The sequence below is a fragment of the Nyctereutes procyonoides genome, unplaced genomic scaffold (assembly GCF_905146905.1).
Source record: "Nyctereutes procyonoides isolate TBG_1078 unplaced genomic scaffold, NYPRO_anot_genome, whole genome shotgun sequence".
NCBI classification, from domain to species: Eukaryota; Metazoa; Chordata; class Mammalia; order Carnivora; family Canidae; genus Nyctereutes; species Nyctereutes procyonoides.
The window spans coordinates 49,647,542-49,670,042 of NW_026575140.1; the positions used below are offsets into that span (position 1 = coordinate 49,647,542).

The window sequence follows — 22,501 nt, forward strand, 5'->3', positions numbered from 1 at the left end:
GGGTTTGATAGAAAGGGCCAGAGGGTTGGGGACTCAGCCTGCTGGAGTGTCTGTCATTCAGCATCCACGTACCATGTGTATGACATGTGACACCACCTCCTCTAGTCTCGGTGTCTTTACTGTGAAATAAGCCATTTGACCTACCTCATCGCTAGAGGCCCAGTTAGCTCAGACTAACACAGGGAAAATCTAGATAAAATGCTCAAGTGAGGTCATGGGCCATTTGCTTGCAAACCCCTCAGGACTCCACATGGGAAACTGGGATACTATATTTTTACCACACATTTCCACCTACTTATGTCCTTCAAAACGTCTTTACACATGTGTTAGGAAGAATTCCATAAAGTCTCCCTCCCCTATTCTGATTTACCTTTGTGCTATGTTCCTCTTCATCCCTCCTCTCCTACTAAAGTGCATTTGCCTCTGTGGAGACACCCTTAATCACTTCCCAGAGCAGAGTGGAGCTGCTGCTGCTGATTGGCATTTAATTTGGGCAGAGGGAGGGAGAAAGAGTCCACATCCACACCTTCAGAAAGAGCCACCTCTTCATCATCTGTTCTCCTTTGCCCACTTTGCCGGCCCTGCTTCCCAGGTTGGGGTGTCTTGAGGAGGAAAAGGATTTCAGTGCCTCCCCCAAGCCCAAGAGGCTGTGGGTGGATTACAGGAAGGAACCCACCCTTGCCCAAGTCCTCTTGTTGCACCAGAAGTACCCAAGACCCAGGCCTCAAGTTTAGCAAAGCCCTGGAAGCGGACATTTCTGCAGTGCCTGGCAGGACCCCTGGACCAGCCTGTTTCAGTACATTTAAGCAGCCACTACATAAGATAATCTAAAAGTTAGGGGCACCTGGGTGGCCTCGTTGGTTAAGCATCTGCCTTCGGCCTAGGTCATGATCCCAGGGTCCTGGGGTTGAGACCTGCATCGAGGCTCCCTGCTCAGTGCAGAGTCTGCTTCTCCCTCTCCCTCTGACTACCACTCCCTGTGCTTGTGTGCACACATGTGCTCTCTCTCTCTCTGTCAAGTAAATAAATAAAATATTTAAACACACACACACACACACACAATAACCTATGTGTTAAGGAATTCACAGATTTTGGAACCTGACATTTCATTCCATTTGGGATGAGCTTTGTGAATCCAGGGAAGAAAACCCCGTTAATATGGAGCATGGTCTGGGAGAAAAAGGCAGTTGGGGGACAGGTGACAGGTGTGAGGATGTAAGAGGTGGATGGGCTCCAGGGCTATCTGGGGCCTGGGGGACCTGCCTGGGGGAGCCATCAGAAGCCATTGTCTCCACAGGCTGCCTGCCTTTAAAGATTCTGCTTTCCTTATCCCTGAGGTTCATAAGCAGCTACTAGGGTTCCCACCTATTCCAGAGGAGGAGTTCCTTTTCCCTTGGGAAGCCTCCTAATCCTTGGGTATTTGATGTGGTGGCAAGGATACTGTTGAGTATGAAGAGTTTTCTCTCCCTGAGAAGCCCTTCAATGTGTGAGGAGAAGAGAGTATTAGCAGGGAATAAGCCACGAGACCAGCCATGTAGGTTTTTAAGATTTTGTTTTGTTTTGGTCTGCCTATTGTTAATTGGAGTCATACATCATGATGATCATGATGATGACTCCTCCTTGACCAGATAAACCTGGGAAATTCTGGGACTTAGAAAGCTGATCGAGTGGGTTAATTTGAGAATAAGATGTCTCAAAGCTTATGATGTACCACAGGGTAAGCAGAAAATCCCCAGGTTTTTGAGCTCTGATGACTAAATGTTCATGCTATCCTGTGAATGGATATGGTGACACTGGGCCATTGCTGGTACCAAAATTAAATGGATTCCTGGAAGTCTTGGGTGGTTTCTTATCCAGACTTCCTGCAGACCCAGAGGTGGATGCCCGTCTTACCATAGTCTCCTTTGTATTCTATGACTTTGCACAGTTTGGAGAGTAATACTGCTTTTTTCCCCCTACAGAACATTGATATCACCAATTTCAGCAGCAGCTGGAGTGATGGCTTGGCCTTCTGTGCTCTCCTCCATACGTACCTGCCTGCCCATATCCCATATCAGGAGCTGAACAGTCAAGAGAAAGTAAGTCACCTGCCCAGTCACCCCTGGTCATCCTCTAGAACATGCAAGGGGAATTCCTGTAATACTGTACATCCCAATGGGGTGGTGTTTACAGACTCCAAGTGGAAATTAGGTTATTGATACCAGGCAGAGATAATTATTGAGTGTATGACGAGGTTGTAGGATCCCACCCTCAGTAAATACTTCGCAGTTTCCCTCATTGCCTAGAAAAATGGAGTGAAGACCAATTTCCTGTGGCTGCTGAGAAGTTCCTATCACCCTTTTTTTTTTTTTTTTTTTTTTGAGAGAGAGAAAACCCTGGTGAAATTTCGCCTTCATGGTTTTAAAACCTGGGCCAGCATTTTCAGAGTATTTCCAAAGAACTGGAAGCACCATCAAAAAAATTTCCCTGCTTAGATAATCTTGAGAAACTGCATATTATGTCACATTCTTAGAGGTTCACTGTGCTCATTAGCACAGTAAAGACTTCAAGAAGTCCTACATTAAAGAAACCTATGTGGCTCCGTTTAACCCTACATAGGTCAGATTCAAAGAATTTTTTTAAATTACCCACAAGAGTTGGCAAATTTTCCTGTTGGAGGCCAACTGGTAGACTATGTGTGTCTCTGTCACAACTACTCATCTACCATGGTAGCACCCAAGTGGCCACAGATGAAACAAATGGGCATGCTGTGTTCCAATAAAACTTTATTTACAAAACCAGGCTGCTGGCCAGATTTGGTCCACAGGCTGTAGTTTGCCAAACCCTGACCTAGAACATCATATAAAATCATATTTCATAGAGTGTACTTAGGAAAATGCTGGGCCCTGCACTCATTCTCTCAACAAATATTTCTTGCCAGGCATCATACACAGTAATAAAGACAATAGTGAACAATGCAGACCTGACCTGTTCTTTGCCCTCTAAAGTAGATAGTCCATGGGATCCCTGGGTGGCTCGGCGGTTTAGCACCTGCCTTTGGCCCAGGGCACGACCCTGGAGTCCCGGGATTGAGTCCCACATTGGGCTCCCAGCATGGAGCCTGCTTCTCCCTCCTCCTATGTCTCTGCCTCTCTCTCTCTCTCTATGTCTATCATAAATAAATAAATCTTTTAAAAAAATAAAAAATAAAGTAGACAGTCCACAAGTGAGTAAACCTATTAGAGGTGATGTTATAAATAAATAAATAAATTGCACAAGAGCTATGAGAGAAACCTCATGCTGTGGGAGGGAACAGGTTTCCTAAGTTAGATCAGGAAGGCTGAGAAGGCCTCTCTGAGAGGCAATACTCTTCAGAACGAACAAGGAGCCAATAATACAAAGAGCTGGGGGGAGCTTTCCAGGGTAAGGGAGAGCAGCCAGATGAAGAAAATACCTGGGTACGGTCAGAGATGTGGAAGAGGAGGCCTGCTGGCCAGAGTGCAGTGAGTGGGGAAGAGTGACCTGTGATGGTTCTAGGGGCCAGACCCTGCAGGGCTCCAATGGATGGCTCTGGGAAGGATCTGCATCTTGCTGTATCCTTGATGGGAAGTCGCTAAAGGATTCTAAATGGTGGAGAGACATATCTAGCCTCACAGGTCATTTTCTGAGATGGGGAAGGAGTAGAAATGCTGAAAAGTTCTGTTTTGATTATCCCACACACTTTATTCTTAAATAAACCCCAAAGCATGGTCATGACATTGATGGTGATAATAACTGAACAGAGTGATTTAATTTTTTAGTGTTAAAGTACTCCAGAGAAACAGAACTATTAGGATGTGTGATGGGGTGTGATGGGATGTGTGTGGATGTGTGAGGCCCACCCACTCTATGGTAGGTAATGTGCTTTACCCAAAGTCTACCAATTTAAATGTTTATCTCATCTTAAAAATACCTTTATGGAAACATCTAGAATAACATTCTGGTACGATGACCTAGCCACGTTGATACATAGAATTAACCATTATAGAGTGAACAAAAATTTCAAGACATAAAATTTACGCATGGTGCTTTGTTTGTAGTCTGTGAAGCAGGGCTGGACAGGAGTATTAAACATTTGGAAACAAAACAAGAAAACCTGTTCTGTTTTCAATCATGTTAAGTGGAAGATGTTCATGAAGTATGTAGTTTGCAATGTCATGCAGGCAGTTGGATAGCAAATGTGGAGTTTGGAGAGGAGATGAGAGCTGGAATACAGATTCAGGAGTCATCAGTGAGTAGGTTAAGTGCTGCCTAATTGAGTTGAAATGATGGAAAAGTTCTATATTTGTACTATCCAATATGGTAGCCCCTAGTCCTATGGGCTATTGAATGTGGCTTTAAGTGACTGGAAAATTGAATTTTTAATTTTAATGGCTTTTCATTTAAATAGCTATGTGTCAAGTGTAGCTACTGTATCAAACAGGGCGGGTGTAGTTGATATTTTAAAGCCATGAGAGTGGAGATCATGTAGGTCCTAGGTCCTCAGGGAAGTTCTCAAGAAAAACTCCTCTGTATCCACTCTACTGCCAATGTTTTACTTCTGACACTTATGTAAATACATTTGGGGTTTTCCCACACACACACACACCAAGCAATTCTGCAACACTAGCTGGGTGTCCTAATGTGTGACTCAGTTCTGACACTCTCCACCTGGAGAGAGCATCGGGTCCCACAGGTTAAGGGCTGGGTCCCACAAGACTTCCCCCTCCACCTCAGCCCCAGTGACCTGTAGCTGTCACCTGTGCTTCTGACTGACCAACTATAAACCAGAGGTTCCCATGACCCCTTCCTTCCTTCAATAAATTTGCTAGAGTGGTTCACAGAACTCAGGGAAACAGTTCACTTACTAGGTTACCAGTTTATTACAAAGGATATTTGAATGACACTAATGACCAGCCAGTTGAGGAGACCCTTATGGTAAGATCCAAAAGGAGAGCAGGAGCTTTTGTCATCTTGGACCTTGGGGTGTGCCACCCTCCCAACACACAGATGCATTCACTACCCAGGTGCTTTCTGAATCCCATCCCTTGGAGCTTAATGGTGGTTTCATTACACAGGCATGGTTTATTAAATCATTGACTATTAGTGATTGAACTCAATCTCCGGTCTGTCTCCTGTCCCAAGAGTGGGGTCAGGGAACGTGGGAGTGAACATTCCAACTCTCTAATCACATGACTGGTTCCCCTAGCAAGCAGCCCCCATTCTTAGGGTATCTGGGGGGGGTTGAAAAATCACCTCTTTTTTTTTTAAGATTTTATTTAGAAAGAGGCAGAGACACAGGCAGAGGGAGAAGGAGGTGCCCTGCAGGGAGCCCCATGCGGGACTCGATCCCAGAACCCTGGGATCACAACCTGAGCCAAAGGCAGATGCTCAACCACTGAGCTACCCAGGCATCCCAAAAAATCACCTCTTTTTTTTTTTTTAAGATTTTATTTATTCATGAGAGACGGGGGCGGGGGGGGGGCAAAGACACAGGCAGAGGGAGAAGCAGGCTCCATGCAGGAAGCCCAATGCAGGACCCGATCCCGGGACTCCAGGATCCTGCCCTGAGCTCAAGGCAGGCGCTAAACTGCTGAGCCATCCAGGGATCCCCAAAAAATCACCTCTTTAACGTAAACTCAGGTGTGGTTGAAAGGAGTTTGTTATGAATAACAGAAGACATCAATTTCAACCTTATTGTTCTAAAGCCATTTTTGGAACCGAGGACAGAAACTGAAAATTATAACAACAGATGCTCCTGTGGCTCTTACATTGGGAAATTATAAGGATTTTAGGAGCTCTGCCCCAGGAGCCATGCATAAAAACCAAATATATATTTCTTACTATAAATCACACTGTCAAAGAGGCACAGAGAGAAGGCTAAGGCATCTTGAGGATTCCAGTGCTTGTTATCTAGGTAGAGAGTGACCCAGCAGTGGGAACCAGGGCAGAGCAGCCAGCAAGGAGGAGACAAGCTGGGGCAGTGTGGGGTCCTGTGCATCATGCCCCTTGCAGGCAGAGCCCACCTCCAGCAGTGACCTGTGTCATTCTCTTTGCTTTTCAGCCTCTGCCTTTTCCCTGTGATATTATGAAAATAATTGAGTAAAGAGTGGGCATAAAACAATTCAGAATAACCGGAGGACCTAGTAAAACTATAGGAAAGAGACGTCTAAGGACTTAGGCACACACTATCTAAAGCAGGAATCTTCCTGAAAATGTGAAATATTTGTCTTCTGTCCTACAAGGCATACCAAGGCTTTTTGTCCTCAGATCACTCCGGATCTGTTGGAAAATAATGAACATAAAGTATTTGGTTTCACACTTTGAATCACAAGCATTGCTTCCCTGTGAAAGTGCCTGTGATGCCCACACACCACACAGCCAGCTACCTAGTGACCTGTTGCGGATCTGGAAATATGCAGTAGAACAAGCCAGACACCACAGTGTACTCACTTCCTATTGTCTTTGTGGTACATGGGCTCCTATTCTCCACAGGTAGGGTTGAATTTTTTCCCCCTAATCTAGGATGCTGTTCTCAGGGAATACCCAGGTGGAAGACTTGGGTCTGTGAGATTAATGGTACCCCAGGAAGTTCAGAAATCATAAGCTGTTCCTCCTTCCTAGTTGGAAGTGATGAAACCAAGCTAAGTTTGACATCAGTGTTAAATAGGAAATTTCTGATAAACGAATAAGGATGTCTTCTAAGACATTAAAGAGGTATGTTAGAGCCAGTGGAAGATTTGGGCAGTTTTGTAATAGTGTAAGAAGGGGATCCCTGGGTGGCTCAGCAGTTTAGCGCCTGCCTTCGGCCCAGGGCATGATCCTGGGGTCCTGGGATTGAGTCCCCCATCGGGCTCCCCACACGGAGCCTGCTTCTCCCTCTGCCTGTGTCTCTGCCTCTCTCTGTGTGTCTCTCATGAATAAATAAATAAAATCTTTTTAAAAAGAAAATTGGTGCAGTATTCTAATTATTTTTTAAAGCGAACTACATGCCCAATGTGGGGTTTGAACTCACAACCCTGAGATTAAGAGTCTGAGTGCTCCACCAACTAAGCCAGCCAGTCACCCCCAGTGTAGCATTTTAGAAAACGAGTTGGCATTACATATCAAAAGCCATGACTTCTGGAATAACAGCAGCTGAAAAACTGGCTTAGGCCCTTCTTCCTCAAAACTAACCAAAAGAACTTGAAAATTAGCACAGAATAGGAGATGGCTGCCACAAGTTGGGCTCAATTAAAGGAAGCCAGGAGCCAACTTTACAGTTCCCTTCTCAGCAGAACAGAGAGCAGTGTTATGGAAACAAGTCTAAGGTTTCCAGTCCATGCCCATAAATTTCCCTTAATTTGGAGGAAGAGGGCTGGCGGCTTGGGCAAGATGACCACAGATCAACAACTTTCCCAGGCCTCGACCACAGCCTGAGAGAAAAACGTGCATAGCCTTGTCTTAGTATTTTTCTGTGACCTGGTACCTAGAACAGAAAGTTTGCCTCAGTGTCAGGGCAGACCTCAACTTTCAGGAAAAAGATGTGTGCCCAGGGACAGAGGGTGGGACCGTGGGGAAATGGAAAAAGATAAAATTGTGTACAAAATCCAAATGCATAAAATCACAAAATTCTACTGGGAAACATAAAACATGAATGCTTACTTCCAGAAACATGACTCTCTGGATTATACTTAATTTACCAATCAAATTAAATCTTAATGTAACCCTAATGACTCTCAAATGAATTATGGAGGGGAGGAGGCATGATTAAGTGATTCTTAAGTTCATCCAGGTGAGGAAACATCAGAAAATAGCCAGAAAGAGTCTCAAAAAGAAGCTACAAATTAGTGCTAAATGTGGAACAGTGCCTTTAGAATTCTAGGGGGAAATGCAAGATAGTGCTGTGATTAAACAGCTCTTGGTACACGACAGCATGTGTATGTCCAAAATCTGACAAAGTGAAAAATAACTGAACTAACAAATATTTACCTTTGGGTGTCAGGAATCAATCAGTAATGTCATTTTAATTACAACCTGTCAGTTGTTTTTTTCCTTAGACTGAAACCCTTGTTTGCATATTTGACTTAAAAATGTTAAGTGTTTTTTAATAGTAGATAATCTATGTAGAAGTGTCATTTAGTTTTCTTTCCTAACAAAAGCCATATATTTTTTAAAAGCTGTGTATTCTTATTTGATAATTCCAATCTCTGTCCTTTTAACCTAGAAAAGGAATCTCTTGTTGGCATTTGAAGCAGCCGAAAGTGTAGGCATCAAACCCAGCCTGGTAAGTATCCTGTTTTATATCTTTGTGATACTTTATTCTACTTAGAGGAGAAAGAACTTTATGCCATCTACTAAACAATTTCTTACAGAACATTAAAATCTATTTGCTAAAGATCTGTTACTCATGATCCCTAATGTAAAAATATTTGTGGGGTTCCTGGGTGGCTCAGTTGGTTAGACATCTGACTCTTGATCTCAGCTTGCGTCTCAATCTCAGGGTTATGAATTCAAGCCCCGCAACTTGGCTGAGTACTGGGTATGGAGCCTACTTAAAAAAAAAAAAAAATTAATCCAGCTGATCTAACCACATATGATCTAGAGTTTTTTCCAAAGATTTCACTGTGGATAAATTTCATTTCTGGAAGCACAGTGGACTGAATTATCATTAAAGCTCTACTGTTCGGGACACCTGGGTGGCTCAGGTCTGAACGTCTGTCTTTGGCTCAGGGCATGATCCTGGAGTCCTGGGATCAAGTCCCACCATCAGGCTCCCTGCATGGAGCCTGCTTCTCTCTCTGCCTGTGCCTCTGCCTCTCTCTCTCTCTCTATGTCTCTCATGAATGAATAAATAAAATCTTTTTTAAAAAAATTTTTTTAAACTCTACTGTTGGGCAGCCCCGGTGGCACAGCAGTTTAGCGCCGCCTGCAGCCCGGGGTGTGATCCCGGAGACCTAGGATCGAGTCCCACATCGGGTTTCCTGCATGGAGCCTGCTTCTCCCTCTGCCTGTGTCTCTGCCTCTCTCTTCGCTCTCTCTGAATGAATAAATAAATAAATCTTTTTTAAAAAAAATAAAATAAAATAAAACTCTACTGTTTAAGTCACCTAGAAATCTGATAAAATGTAATTATAAAAATATCAACACATAGTTGGGGTCTGAAGAAAGACTGGGAAATGGCCAGATGTCAGAAATTCAAAGAAAAGTGAAAAACAGAGCCATGAGGCATAAACTGGAGTGCTGGTAGAGGGCACGTAGTAAAAGGGTACCTAATGGGTATGTTTTATTTAATGTCCACACAGGAACAAGAGACAAGGCTCTGAGCTTCCATCAACAGAACATTAGTCCTGAGACTCTTGCACAAAACCCAGGCTCACAAAATGATGTTCTTAGTGAAAGGGAAAATAAAAAAAAAACCTCTACCTGCCAGTCTAGGGAGGTTATAAGGAAGCTTGATCTCCACCTTAGATTTTTTCGTGGCTGGAAAAAAAAGAAAATCTGTAAGAAAAGAAAACCGACCCAGACAAAATTTAGAGTCCAAATTTATAATATCTGTGCTAGGGACACTTGGGGGGCTCAGTGGTTGAGCATCCTTTGGCTAAGGGTGTGATCCTGGAGACCCGGAATTGAGTCCCACATTGGGCTCCCCACTTGGAGCCTGCTTCTTCCTCTGCCTGTGTCTCTGCCTCTCTCTCTCTCTCTGTCTCTCATGAATAAATAAGTAAAATCTTTAAATAATAATAATAATATCAATATCATCTGTGCCACAAGAAGCCCCTCGTTTATACTGAGGCAGAATCTTCTGAGCTAGTAGTACAATGGCCACAGTTACACTCACAATCCAAAATTACAAAACACTCAAGAAAATGATCCAGTTGAGCTAGTCATCAGAGCAAACAAGAGGATCATCTACCAGAGTGTGGGATAATAGTAAGAAAGAGAGTACAAAAGACTATGTTTAAACATATTAAAGAGGGGATCCCTGGGTGACTCAGCGGTTTAGTGCCTGCCTTCGGCTCAGGGCATGATCCTGGAGTCCCAGGATTGAGTCCCACATCAGACTCCCTGCATGGAGCCTGCTTCTCCCTCTGCCTATGTCTCTGCCTCTCTCTCTGTGTGTCTCTCATGAATAAATAAATAAAATCTTGGAAAAAAACATATTAAAGAGATAAAAGAGGGAATAAAAATCATAAAGAAGGAGCATGGTACTATAAAAAAAATATGGAGAAAGGATCAAATGACACTTGTAGAAATAAAATTGGGAATTAAGAAACCCAGCTGAGTTGAAAACCTGATTAGAAATAGCAGGAGAAAAAAAAAAAAAGAAAGAAATAGCAGGAGAGAGAACTCCTGAGCTGCAAAATAGAACTGAGGAAATTATGCAGAAAATAACACAGACATTTAAAAAGTGGAAAATAGCGGGATTTTATTAGTATGTATTCAAATTCAAGAAATGGGGATGGAGTATGTGCCTGGTTAGCTCAGTTTGTTGAGTGTCCAGCTCTTGATTTTGGCTCAGGTCATGATCTCAGGGTCATGAGACCCCCCCCCCCCGCCCTTACCCACACACACACACACTCATGCACATGTGAGCATGCTCGCTCTCGCTTTCTCTAACATAAATAAATAAAATCTTTTTAAAAAAAAAGATAAATTCAAGAAATGGAAAATCCAACTAACAGTTGCTTAAACCATAAAGCTGTTAATTTTATTTTTTAATGAGAAGTCCAGAAGCAGGATTGGTTCACTGCTTAGTATTTTTTTTTTTAAGATTCTGTTTATTCATGAGAGACATAGAGACCTAGGTAGAGGGAAAAGCAGGCTCCCTGCAGGGAGGCTGACATAAGACTCGATCCCAGGACCCCGGGACCATGACTCAAGCCAAAGGCAGATGCTCAACCATTAAGCCACCCAGGTGCCCCAACTGCTCAATATTATAAACAAGGATCCCAGAGTGTGTCTTATCTGCAGCCCACCATCTTTAACCTATTGGCTCTTTGTCCCCACGTCCTCTGCAGTTGAACATGGTTGCCAAGCACCAGACATTACTCCCATCTGCAGGACAGGAAGGACAGAGAACAGATAGAACAAGTGCCTCATATCTTACCCCTTTGATAAAGAAATCAAAAAGTTTCCCAGAGTCCCTCCAGCCCATTGGCAGTACCCTGTTACTTGACCAGCCCAGCTGCAAGGGAACTTGAGAAAGTAAGCAATTTATATTCTCCATTCTCTTTAGCAGGAAGCCTACAAGGGATAGAGAGATTCAGAATGACTATTAGATTAACCAACTGGTAGTGTCCATTGCAGAGTTTAAGAGAGTGGAAGATAAAATCAGACAATTTCTAAGTCCCATGATCAGTGGAAATTCCAGAAGAGGAAAGAAAGAGTGGAAGAAAGAATATTTAAAGAAATGGTACCTGTAGTTTTTCCAGAATGTTGAAAGACCATAGATTCTTAACCTCAAATAAGATGAATCAAATGATACAATGACTCCTGCATCTGGCTTCCTGTATGGAGCCTGCTTCTCCCTCTGCCTATGTCTCTGCCTCTCTCTCTCTCTCTCTCTCTCTCATGAATAAATAAACAAAATATTTTTTTAAAAAGAGAAGAGAGGGGATCCCTGGGTGGCGCAGCGGTTTGGCGCCTGCCTTTGGCCCAGGGCGCGATCCTGGAGACCCAGGATCGAATCCCACATCGGGCTCCTGGTGCATGGAGCCTGCTTCTCCCTCTGCCTATGTCTCTGCCTCTCTCTCTCTCTCTGTGTGTGTGTAACTATCATAAATAAATAAAAATTAAAAAAAAAAGAGAAGAGAAAGAACCTTAACTATTAAAGAAATTGAATTCATTGTTTAAAAATGTAATCATGCGCACCAAAAATCCCAGTAAGTCCAAATTCTATGAAACTTTTAAGAAACAGATGTCCCTATCACATAAATAAAAGGCTAGAGAATTTGGAAAAGAGATGACATACATGTCTGGCCAAGATGGAGTAACAGAAACCTGATTTATCTTCCCTTCTAAAACACTGAACAGCTACCAAGTAACAACATATAATCAACGTAAGGAATCAAAGAAGAAATGAGAACTTGTTAGATGATTGTCTATGCAGATATGTTTTCCTCTGTAGCATTACAGCTAACAATTGCTTTTTTAACATTTTCTCCCTTTTTTTTTTTTATCTGACACACTGCAGGAGTTAGTGAAAGCTAGGAATGAGATCATCTTGTTGAACTAATTGTCAGAGGCAGCAGTTTCATTTTTACGGATGTCTGAGACAAGATACTGGCAAGCATAATAATTAATCTCAAAAACATTTAGGGAGCATGTTTGTGAGCAATGTAACTAGTTGGTGCCGTCCACAAAACAGAAACTTCCCACATTATTAAGTTTGCTTTGCAGGGGATCCCTGGATGGCGCAGCGGTTTGGCGCCTGCCTTTGGCCTAGGGCACGATCCTGGAGACGCGGGATCGAATCCCACGTCGGGCTCCCAGTGCATGAAGCCTGCTTCTCCCTCTGCCTATGTCTCTGCCTCCCTCTCTCATTCTGTGTGACTATCATAAATAAATAAAAAATTTTAAAAAAAGAGGTAAGTTTGCTTTGCAGTATCTTGATGTGGATTGAAAAATAATCTTTAATTACACATGATAACTTCTAAATATATATATATATATATATATATATATGTATGTATATGCAGAATTGGCAGCAGTAATAACCCCAAGCCTTTGATCAAGATCTATTGTAAGATTAGTGAGGAAAAAAGTTCACTTATATGTGTATATCCAAGTAAATATAGGTTTCTGGTGTAGCATATTAGCAAGGATGAGATTATTTCTTAAATGAAAGCTCGATCATGTTTTCCCAATTTTAGAATGCGTTCCTTCTCAGCCACAGTGTAACACAGAGGTTTAGCCCACCAAGTGTGAGCAACTCTTCAGAGAAAGAATAGGTGAGAGAGGACATGTGGTATCATTGCTGTTACTGAAAAGACAGTCAGAATGTATGTCCTCCGAGGGTTGATGTGTTTGTATCCTGGTGAACAGAAGACCCTCATGCTGAGTCATACAGTCTGTTGGGGTGTTGCCTACTGAGTAAGCCACCCAAACAGTCACTACACACAGAGATCAGGACAGGGAAGTCTTTACAATTCAGGATTTTATAAGGCTATCAAAATGATTCCTTAACTGAGCCTGCTCTGTAGTATAAACTTTATGAGGTATACTTAAAGAATTAATGTGAGTTTAGCATTATGAAGTATGAAAATGTATGAAAAATATTTTTTGTGTTGATTCTGTGCCATTTTCTTTTTAAGATTTTGTTTATTTATTTAGAGAGAGTGTGTGTGTGTGCAAGCAGGGGGAGGGACAGAGGGAGAAGAGGGGAAAGAGAAACAGACTCCCTGCTGAATGCAGAGCCCAACCCAGGGCTCGATCTCACAACCCTGAGATCATGACCTGAGCTGAAATTAAGAATTGGATGCTCAACCAACTGAGTTATACAGGCGCCCCCAGCCATTTTCTGTGTGTTGACTCATTGAGTCCTCTCCGAAGTCCTGTGAAGACAGATGCTCCTTACAGGTGTACCACTGAGGCAGGCGCAGATCCATAAAAGGTCATACACTAGTGGCTGGCAAAGGCAAGAGTCAACCAGGCAGGTCTTCTCCAGAGCCCACGTCTCACCTACTGTATGACCCTTCATCCAGGACAGCCATGTCCACCTTCTGGGCTCTTAATGCACGATGTACTCAGTACTATATAGCTCATGCAGTGTTACATTGTAATATATCTGATTATAGGGCTTATCTCCGTCCCCCCGAGACCATGAGATCCCAAGGACAGGAAGCTTTATCTCTTTTTTTTTTTCAATTTTTTTTATTATGGTAAAATACATGTAACATGATCTACGCATCTGTCACTTAGCACCACACTGTCCTGATTCATACAACTTGATAGATCATGAAGTCAAGTCTTCCAATTTTATTTTTTTTAGAATTTCTTTGGTTGTCCTAGTGCCTTTGCTGTATACATTTTAGAATCAGATTGTCGGGATCCCTGGGTGGCGTAGCGGTTTGGTGCCTGCCTTTGGCCCAGGGCGCGATCCTGGAGACCCGGGATCGAATCCCACATCGGGCTCCCGGTGCATGGAGCCTGCTTCTCCCTCTGCCTGTGTCTCTGCCTCTCTCTCTCTCTCTGTGACTATCATAAATAAAAAATAAAAAAAAAAAGAATCAGATTGTCAATGTCAATCCCCCAAAAAAGCTTGCCAGGGTTTTGATTGGGATTGTGTTCTATCTATAGATCAGATTGGGAAGAATTGACATTTTATCAATACTTAGTTATCTCATCCATAAACATCGAATACTCTCCATTTATTTAGAGATTCTTGATTTTTTTTACAGATTTTATTTATTCATGAGAGACAGAGAGAATGCCAGAGACACACAGGCAGAGGGAAAAGCAGGCTCTATGCAGGGAGCCCGATGGGGACTTGAAACCAGAACCCCAGGATCACGCCCTGAGCCGAAGGCAGATGCTCAACCGCTGAGCCACCCAGGCATCCCTTGATTTTTTTTTCAATATTTTAATTATTTATTCATGAGAGACACAGAGAGGCAGAGACATAGGCAGAGGGGGAAGCAGGCTCCCCACAGGCACTCAATCCCAGGACCCTGGGGTCACAACCTAAGCTAAAGGCAGGTGCTCAACCACTGAACCACCCAGGTGCCTGCTTCTTGATTTTTTCGTCACTGTTTTGTAGTTTTTTGCATATAATGTTTTATAAGCAAGTTTTCTGCATATACATCCTTTTTTAAAATTTAGTGCCATTTAAATGATTTGGTTTGGTTTGGTTTCACATTTCAGTTGTTCATTGGTGGTATATAAAATAGGAAAGCTATCGACTGAGATCTTGCTAAATTTGCGTATTAGTTCCAATGGTTTTTTTTTTTTGTAGACTCTGGAGTTTTCTACATAGATGATCATGTCATCTGCAAATAAAAACAGGTTTGAAAAAAATAAAAAATAAAAACAGGTTTGGTCCTGCCTTTCCAGTCTATGCCTTTTGTTTCTTTTTCTTGCCTTATTACATTAGCTAGAACTTCTGGCATAGTGTTGAATGGGAAAGGTGAGAGAAGACATCCTTGCCTTGTTCTTTTCTCCTCATCTTAGTGAGAAAGTATCCAGTCTCTCTCCATTAAGTCAACTTTCGGTTTTTGTGTGTATCTTCTATTAGGTAAAAGAAATACCCTTCTATTTTTCTAGCTTTTCAGGAGTTTTTGTCACGAATAGTTGTTGAATTCTGTAAGCAGGCATATCTCATTTGTGTTTCACTGTATTGAGCTTCACGGATACTGCATTTTTTAAAAGATTTTATTTATTTATTCATGAGAGAGAGAGAGAGAGAGAGGCAGAGACACAGGCAGAGGGGAGAAGCAGGCTCCATGCAGGGAGCCTGATGTGGGACTCGATCCCGGGACCCCAGGATCACACCCTGGTCCCAAGGCAGGCACTAAACTGCTGAGCCACCCAGGGATCCCCACATTTTCTTTTACAAACTGGAAGATTTGTGGCAGTCCTGCATCAAGCCAGTCTCACCTCTGTTGTGCCAACAGCAGGTGCTAACTTTGTGTCTCTATGTCACATTTTAGTAATTCTTGAAATTATTATTTATAATTATATTTTTATTATTATTATATTTGTGATGGTGATCTGTCATCAGTGATTACACCTTACTGAAAGCTTAGATGATGGTTAGGATTTTTTTAGCAATAAAATATTTTTTAATTAAGGTATGTACAGTTGACCCTTGAATAGCATAGAAGTTGGGGGGCACCAGTCCCCCCCATGCAGTCAAATATCTCTGTATAATTTTTAACTCCCCAGAAACTTTGCTAATATCCTACTGTTGACCAGAAACTTTACCAATAATATCCATTACAAATATTTTGTATGTTTTAGATATTATATACTATATTCTTAAAGTGAAGTATGTTGTTAAGAAAATCATAAAGAAGAGAAAATATGGGCAGCCTGAGTGGCTCAGCGGCTTAGCACCACCTTCGGCCCAGGGTGTGATCCTGGAGTCCCAGGATCAAGTCCTGTGTTGGGTTCCCTGCATGGAGCCTGCTTCTCCCTCTGCCTGTGTCTCTGCCTGTCTCTCTTTCCCCCTCTCTTTCTCTCTCTGTGTCTCTCATGAAAAAATAAATAAAATCTTTAAAAAAAAAAAAAAGAAGAGAAAATATATTTATAGTACCATACTGTATTTATCCCAAAAAGTTCACAAATAAGTGGATCCACACAATTCAAACTTGTGTTATGCAAAAGTCAAATATACATTTTTGGGTTTTTTTAGACACATGCTGTTGCACACATAATAGACCACATGTAATGTAACTTATGTGCACTGGAAACTGAAAAAATTCATTTGACTTGTTTATGCTGCTTTATTGTGGTGGTCTGGGACCAAACTCACAAATATCTTCAAGAACGTATAAATGTTTTTTTCTGCATCTGTTGATATCATATAATTTTTCTCATTAAGCCTGTTAAACTTTGATGGATGTTGAACCTATCTTGAATTCCTAATGTGAACCCCACTTGATCATGATTCGGTTTGCTAATATTTGTTAAGGACTTTTGTGTCTGTGTTCATGTGGGACATTGGTAGCTTATAATGTTTCTGCCTGGTTTGGCGTTAGGGCCACACTGGCTCTGCAGAAGGAGTGAGGAAGTGTGCCCTCCTCTTCTATTTCCTGGAAGAGAATGTGTAGAATTGGTATTACTTCTTCCTTAAGTATTTAGCAGAATTTGCCAGTGAAACCATCTGGGCCCAGTGTTTTCTATTTTGAAAGGTTTTCAGCTACTAATTCAAATAAATGTCCCATATTTTTGTTTAGGCAGCATACTCTCCCTTCTTCTGAAATGTGCTCCATTGTTCCTTCAAAATGTTTGAAGAAGTTTTGACAATGTACAGAGTATTTTTATTGTTATTATTATAATTTTATATTTATAAAAAACAATTTTTAATTGTTATTACTGTTAGGTTCAAGCATGTGATAAGATAGTCTGAGTAAAGCCATGAATTCTTTTTTAAGATTGTATTTATTTATTCATGAGAGACAGAGAGAGGCAGAGACAGAGGCAGAGGGAGAAGTAGGCTCCCTGTGGGGAGCCGGATGCAGGACTGAATCCCAGGACCCTGGGATCATGCCCTGGGCTGAAGGCAGATGCTCAAAGTGTGATCCTGCACCACCCAGGTGTCCCAAAGCTGTGAATATTGATCAGACTCCCATGTCCTCTCTGAGACGGAAGACACATCCTTCCTTGCCAGTGATATGCTGATAATTTTTTAGCGCAACCAGGAAGCAAAACTCAAAAAATATATTTAGATGTCGTGGAAACAAAATAAATGGCTGGTTACAGGTCTCTGTCACCATCCAAGAACATATGTGCCAAATAGGTTCAGCCTTGATTTTTCCACCACATCCCTGCTCTTGGCTTTACATCAGAGTCCTTTCCTACTGTTCTCTCGTGACCACAAAAGAATCCAAACTCAGTCCTGCAGTGAATTATTTAATACATACAGCAGCACAAATTTCAGGAACATGTGGCGGCTGCTTGACGGAGCAGCCAGCCCTCCTGACTGTCACTCTCTGGCCTCCACTGCTTGCTTGCTGATTCCCCACTAAAGCAAGGGAGAAGCAACCACAACAAACACTAAGCGGTCTAATACTCAATTCTGATAAGACAGTGGTTGCAGGTTCAGTTGGTTCAAGGCTTTCGTGCTAACCCCGTTCATGGGAATTCACCTCAAGGCACGAATTCAGCGGTATCCCACAAAGGCGCTTATCACAAAGTCGGTTGTGTGGAGATGTCACATTAGATGTCATGTCGATTGTGAGGCAGTAGTTCCTTGGACTGTGTGCATCAACTGCCATGACAGCCAGCATGGCAGCTTGTAAAACTGCATGTGGAAAACGTTAAGTAGAAAAGCACAGAGGGCTCCTGAGTGGCTCAGTCAGTTAAGCATCTGACCTGACTTTGGCTCAGGTCATGATCTCAGGGTTGTGCGAGTGAGCCCCACATGGGCTCTGCGCTGGGTATGAAGCCTGCTTAAGATTCTCTCTTTCCCTCTCTCCCTCTGCCCCTCCCACCACCCCTTAGCTCTCTACCTCTAAAACACACACACACACACACACACACACACGGAGTGCACAAAAGTGTGTCCACTTGATGGAAGTATGAGAGAACATAAATGTACATTCCAGTATAACTTAGAAAAGTGGAAATCATGCTATGATAGTGGAATTATGGGTGACTTCCTCTTTCCAAAACATTTTTTTAATGCTGTCCTGTTATTAAGATGAAATGGGCCAGGAAGTCAGATTTAGTCTTTTTAAAAGGGACAGTATCAAAATAAATAAATAAATGAAATGAAATAATGAAATGAAATGAAATGAAATGAAAAAATAAATAAAAATAAAAGGGACGGTATCTCCCCATTAAATAGGAATAAACTGCTTTTCTTTTAACATTTAACATCACTTCAGTGTTGCCTACACCTTCCATCCAAGCAAGTGGAGGGTTTCTAGGCAGTACCAGCCCCAACCTGAATCCCAGCCCTTTTGTCAGGGGTGGGGGTCTGTGGTGTTCCCACTGTGACCTCGTCTTTTCTCCTGCAGGAACTCAGTGAGATGCTGTACACAGACCGGCCTGACTGGCAGAGCGTGATGCAGTATGTGGCCCAGATCTACAAGTACTTTGAGACATAAGTCTGGAGGTCCCGAGAGCACGCCCCGCTGCCTGCAGCTTGTCCTGGAAGCACCTGGTCACTTTCCACAGGCCCTGCTCCATCCACCACCCACGATGCTCAATCCAGGGGGACCAACACACAAATGAGAAACGGAGCTGGGTTCCACCTCACACCCGCTTTAAATCCAGATGCATTTGGAGTGTCATGAGGAAGCGTGCTCTCCCACAGGCCTCGTTCCTTCCAGACCTAAGGGTCCTTGCCCAGGCCCACCCCACAAGAACCCAGTAGGACATCTCCGGTGACACGGTGCCATTTCACCCGTGAGCTGCTGAGATTCACAACAAACACTTCCAAATCAGTCATCTTTTCATGAAAAATCCAGCCTTTTGCCTTGATAGAAACTTTCCCCTTCCCACCGCCCACCCTGTCCAAAACAGAAACAGCCAACCAAACACAAAAAGACATTTTGCTCTCGAGCAGCCTGGAAACACATGAGCCCTGCCTTTTTTGGGAAATATCCTTATTTTCCAGATTCCAGTTTGACCCTGGAACCTGATTGCACTTTTTCGAACTTGCTGTCACTTATTGGAATCTTTGGATGGAAAGGAAGAGGCATGAGAATATAGAGTAGCCCCTGGGTGGTTTGCTGCTGTGTCCCCGTGGGGTGGCCTGCAGATAGAAGTGTGTGTCTGTGTGCTTGGACGCACTCACACTCAGAGCTCCAGTCGCTCACGGGCCGAGAGAGAGACGTCAGCCACTGTCCCCACCCTTACCCCCGCCTTGTCCTCCCGTTCATTCCTGGTACCATTCTTGCCCACACGCGTCTCCCCTGGGTACAGAATGTTCCTCACATGCGAAGTGGCCTGTGCCCACCCAGGTCTTCATGAGTTTGCACACATAGGCTGCAGAGGGGTATTTCTTGGGATACTGGGCAGACAGCAAATGTGAATGCTATTTCAACTCTGGACTTGGTGTTTAGAACCTCATCAGGCCCCTCACATTTGCTTGGCAAAAGCAAGCCCTGAGTCTACTATCCTGCTGTCACCCCTAGTGGCAGCAGAGCCCTTCCCAGAGCAGCCCAGGGTCACCTGGGAAGTGCAGGTGGGCACCTGCTAACTGCCTGCAATGTGCTCCTGTTGGGCACATTGATGCACATTAATTACCCAGTGCATGTGACTCCCACCTGCTGTCAGCTTTGCCTTGCAAAGGGGCCATCCCTCCTCCTCGAGTGGCCACAGCGGCCTGCTTACGGTTCTCCTTTGGGGCCTGAGATCAGAATCTCCCAGGGAGCTAGTTAAAAACACCCCTACCCCCAGTCTGCCCCATCCGTTGACTTAGAGTATCTGGAAGGGGACCAGGGAACTACTATGTGTGTTTTCACAGTTCCCTGACAACCCCTGAGAGGAGAGAACCCCTTCCTCTCACTCCCCAGGGCCGGGCCCTGAGCACAGTTGCTAAAGACGACCCCCTAAGTGGCTCCTTCGTTTTTGCGTGGAGGTGGAGAGGCAAAGTCTGAACAAATTAAATTTACCCCTTCCTGATGAACGTATCCAAATGGAAGATATCCCATGTTGCTCCAGGCACCTGCCTTTTGTTGACATAACTGATGCATTTTCATTAACTCTGAGCGACTGCCTTGGTCTCCGTTGCAGTGGGGAAAGGTAACATCCCAGGCAGTTGGGGTGAGCTGTTGCCTGTGTGTTTAATCTGGGATTACCGCAGGGTTTCTGTGGGAGAAGCAGTTGAGGTTCTTGGGATACCTGGAGCAGGTGTTCAGCATTACCAGGGCCCTGTTTTTAGTGATTATTGTAAATGAGTCTGAAGATCCAGCTCTGGGTGAAACAGCAGCATCTATGCAGTGGTGATGCTTCTCCTTCCCCTTGCCCTACACTGGAGCTTGCTCCCTTCAGGCGATAGAGAAGGAAAGAAAGGCCGTGGGCGATTTATTTTTATAACTCAAAGAAGCTCCTTGGCTACCATTTTCTTTACCAGTGGGCATGCTTCTAGAAGGGGAAGCGTGTGTCCTGCTCGTGGGTGGCATCAGGGGCAGGTCTAGCCCTGCAGGCCCTGGGAGAGGAACCAGGCCTTACAGCACCTTCAGGACCTGGGTAGGGGGGCTGTCCCGGGCCACCTGGGGCTGGGCTGCAGGATGGGGTTTTTAGATCCATTTTTAGCTGAAGAGCTCAGAGCACAAGGTGAACATGGGAATTTAATTGAGAAAACAAGGTAGGGTCAGCAAACTACAGTCTCCGGTTTCCTGTCCTGAGGCTTTCCGATGCTGCAGTAGCCACTTTGGTTCTCTCCTGCCTTCATTTAAAGTCATTTGGTGATTCTGTGGATCCTCTTTCTGTAAAATGTACTGTTCTTATGTAAAAGACAGATGCAAAAGGCAAGACCCTGAAGAGCAGAGGTGGTTTTTAAAGCCGTGAAGAGCTGTCCGTGGCTTTCCTCGCTGTGAGATCCTGGGCGTGAGCTCTGTGCCAGCCCCCCGTCCCCCCCACCCCACATTAGCCATTCTGAGGAACCAGGCAAATGCCCACTTCTGGTGTCCTATTCCCTTCTCACTTCAGAAATGAGGTTAGTCTTTGGTTTTCGTTCTTCATTCAGCTGTTGTTTCCTAGCTTCGGTTGAGACCGAAGTGTCCCAAAGCAAAGAGCCATCTGGCGGTGACCAGTATCTGCGGTGTTTCCAACCCCCCCCAAAAAAACAACACTGGCCGTTCCTCTGAAGCCCCCCAGTCCCACTTCCTTGTCGGGGGAGGGCAGGCATTTCAGAGCCTGTGGAAGGAGAGGACTCGTGTCTGCAAACCCATTTGCCAAATCAGCGGCAGCTCCTCCATCCCCAAGCTGGAGCGCCATTCGGCACGAGCCACCGGCGACGTGCGGTCAAGAACATAGCCTAGCCACGTTTGCAAAAAGTATTTTTAATATTGCATCTGCCCCGGCTCCCTGGGTATTTCACTTTTCTGACCCAGGTTAGACCTTGGCTAAGTCTCTAACATCCTCAGTAGCTCCCTGATTTTAACTACATTAGTTGAATGCACTTGATACATCTGTGGCCTCGTTTCTACAAAGGGCACCCCCAGCGCAGAGAGGACGGGACACGCCCACGTGGTGTATCCAGCTACTAATGCGGAAGCTGGGATGTGTGGCTGTGGAATATTTCTAATAAATCTATTTTGTTTCGGTCTGATTGTGAATTTTTCCCAGTGACACTCCTTGTCATTGTCAGCCTTCCGTCAGAATGGCAAGCCTCATGCCGACAGGTGCCTCCTGATCTTTATTGCTCATCGGGCCCATGGTCCCCGCTGAGCTCTCACCCATGTCACGGGAAGTTATGGGAAAGGCCCGGGGTCCCAATGGCTTTTCCGCCTCCTCGCATTCGCAACCCTCCTGCCGGAACTGCTGTTCCTTGTGCCAGTGACCGTTGGGGGGGGGGAGGGTGTGCACAGGTGCTGCAGAGCTGGGACGATGAGCGGGGATCGGGCCCGGAATCCGCAGGTGGGGATTGAGGAGGCACATGTGACCTCCAGCAGGAGCGGGACGCCGGTGTGTCCAGACCCTGGTCCGCCGCCGTGTGTGCTCTTCAGGCCCCGTGGGGGGCCACCCTCACTGGCGTCTTGGGTGACCAGCCCTGCCCACAGGAGAGAAGGGGGGCTGCCCGCCCTGGGCCCCAGGATCTTCACTTCTCCCTCCGCCTGGGATCGTCTCACCATCACTGAGCTCGCCCTCCAGAGGGACTGTCCCATCTTGGAGAATAGCAGTCTCTGGG

The 22,501-nt window shown here is 44.3% G+C and overlaps 1 protein-coding gene across 5 annotated transcripts in view; it reads left to right on the forward strand.

The window, feature by feature from the left end:
- SPECC1 (sperm antigen with calponin homology and coiled-coil domains 1) overlaps positions 1–21,923 on the forward strand; it is a 279,346-nt gene extending 257,423 nt beyond the window's left edge. For 4 of the 5 annotated variants that reach the window (XM_055305614.1, XM_055305611.1, XM_055305610.1 and 1 more), the window contains 4 exons: positions 1,962–2,078; positions 8,204–8,263; positions 12,379–12,566; positions 18,660–18,733. In XM_055305614.1, coding sequence (XP_055161589.1) covers positions 1,962–2,078; positions 8,204–8,263; positions 12,379–12,531 — 330 coding nt within the window. In that variant the 3' untranslated portion in view covers positions 12,532–12,566; positions 18,660–18,733. Of the gene's footprint in view, positions 1–1,961; positions 2,079–8,203; positions 8,264–12,378; positions 12,567–18,659 lie in introns of all 5 variants that reach the window. The other variant, XM_055305612.1, reaches the window with a different exon arrangement.
- The last annotated feature ends 578 nt before the right edge of the window (positions 21,924–22,501 follow it).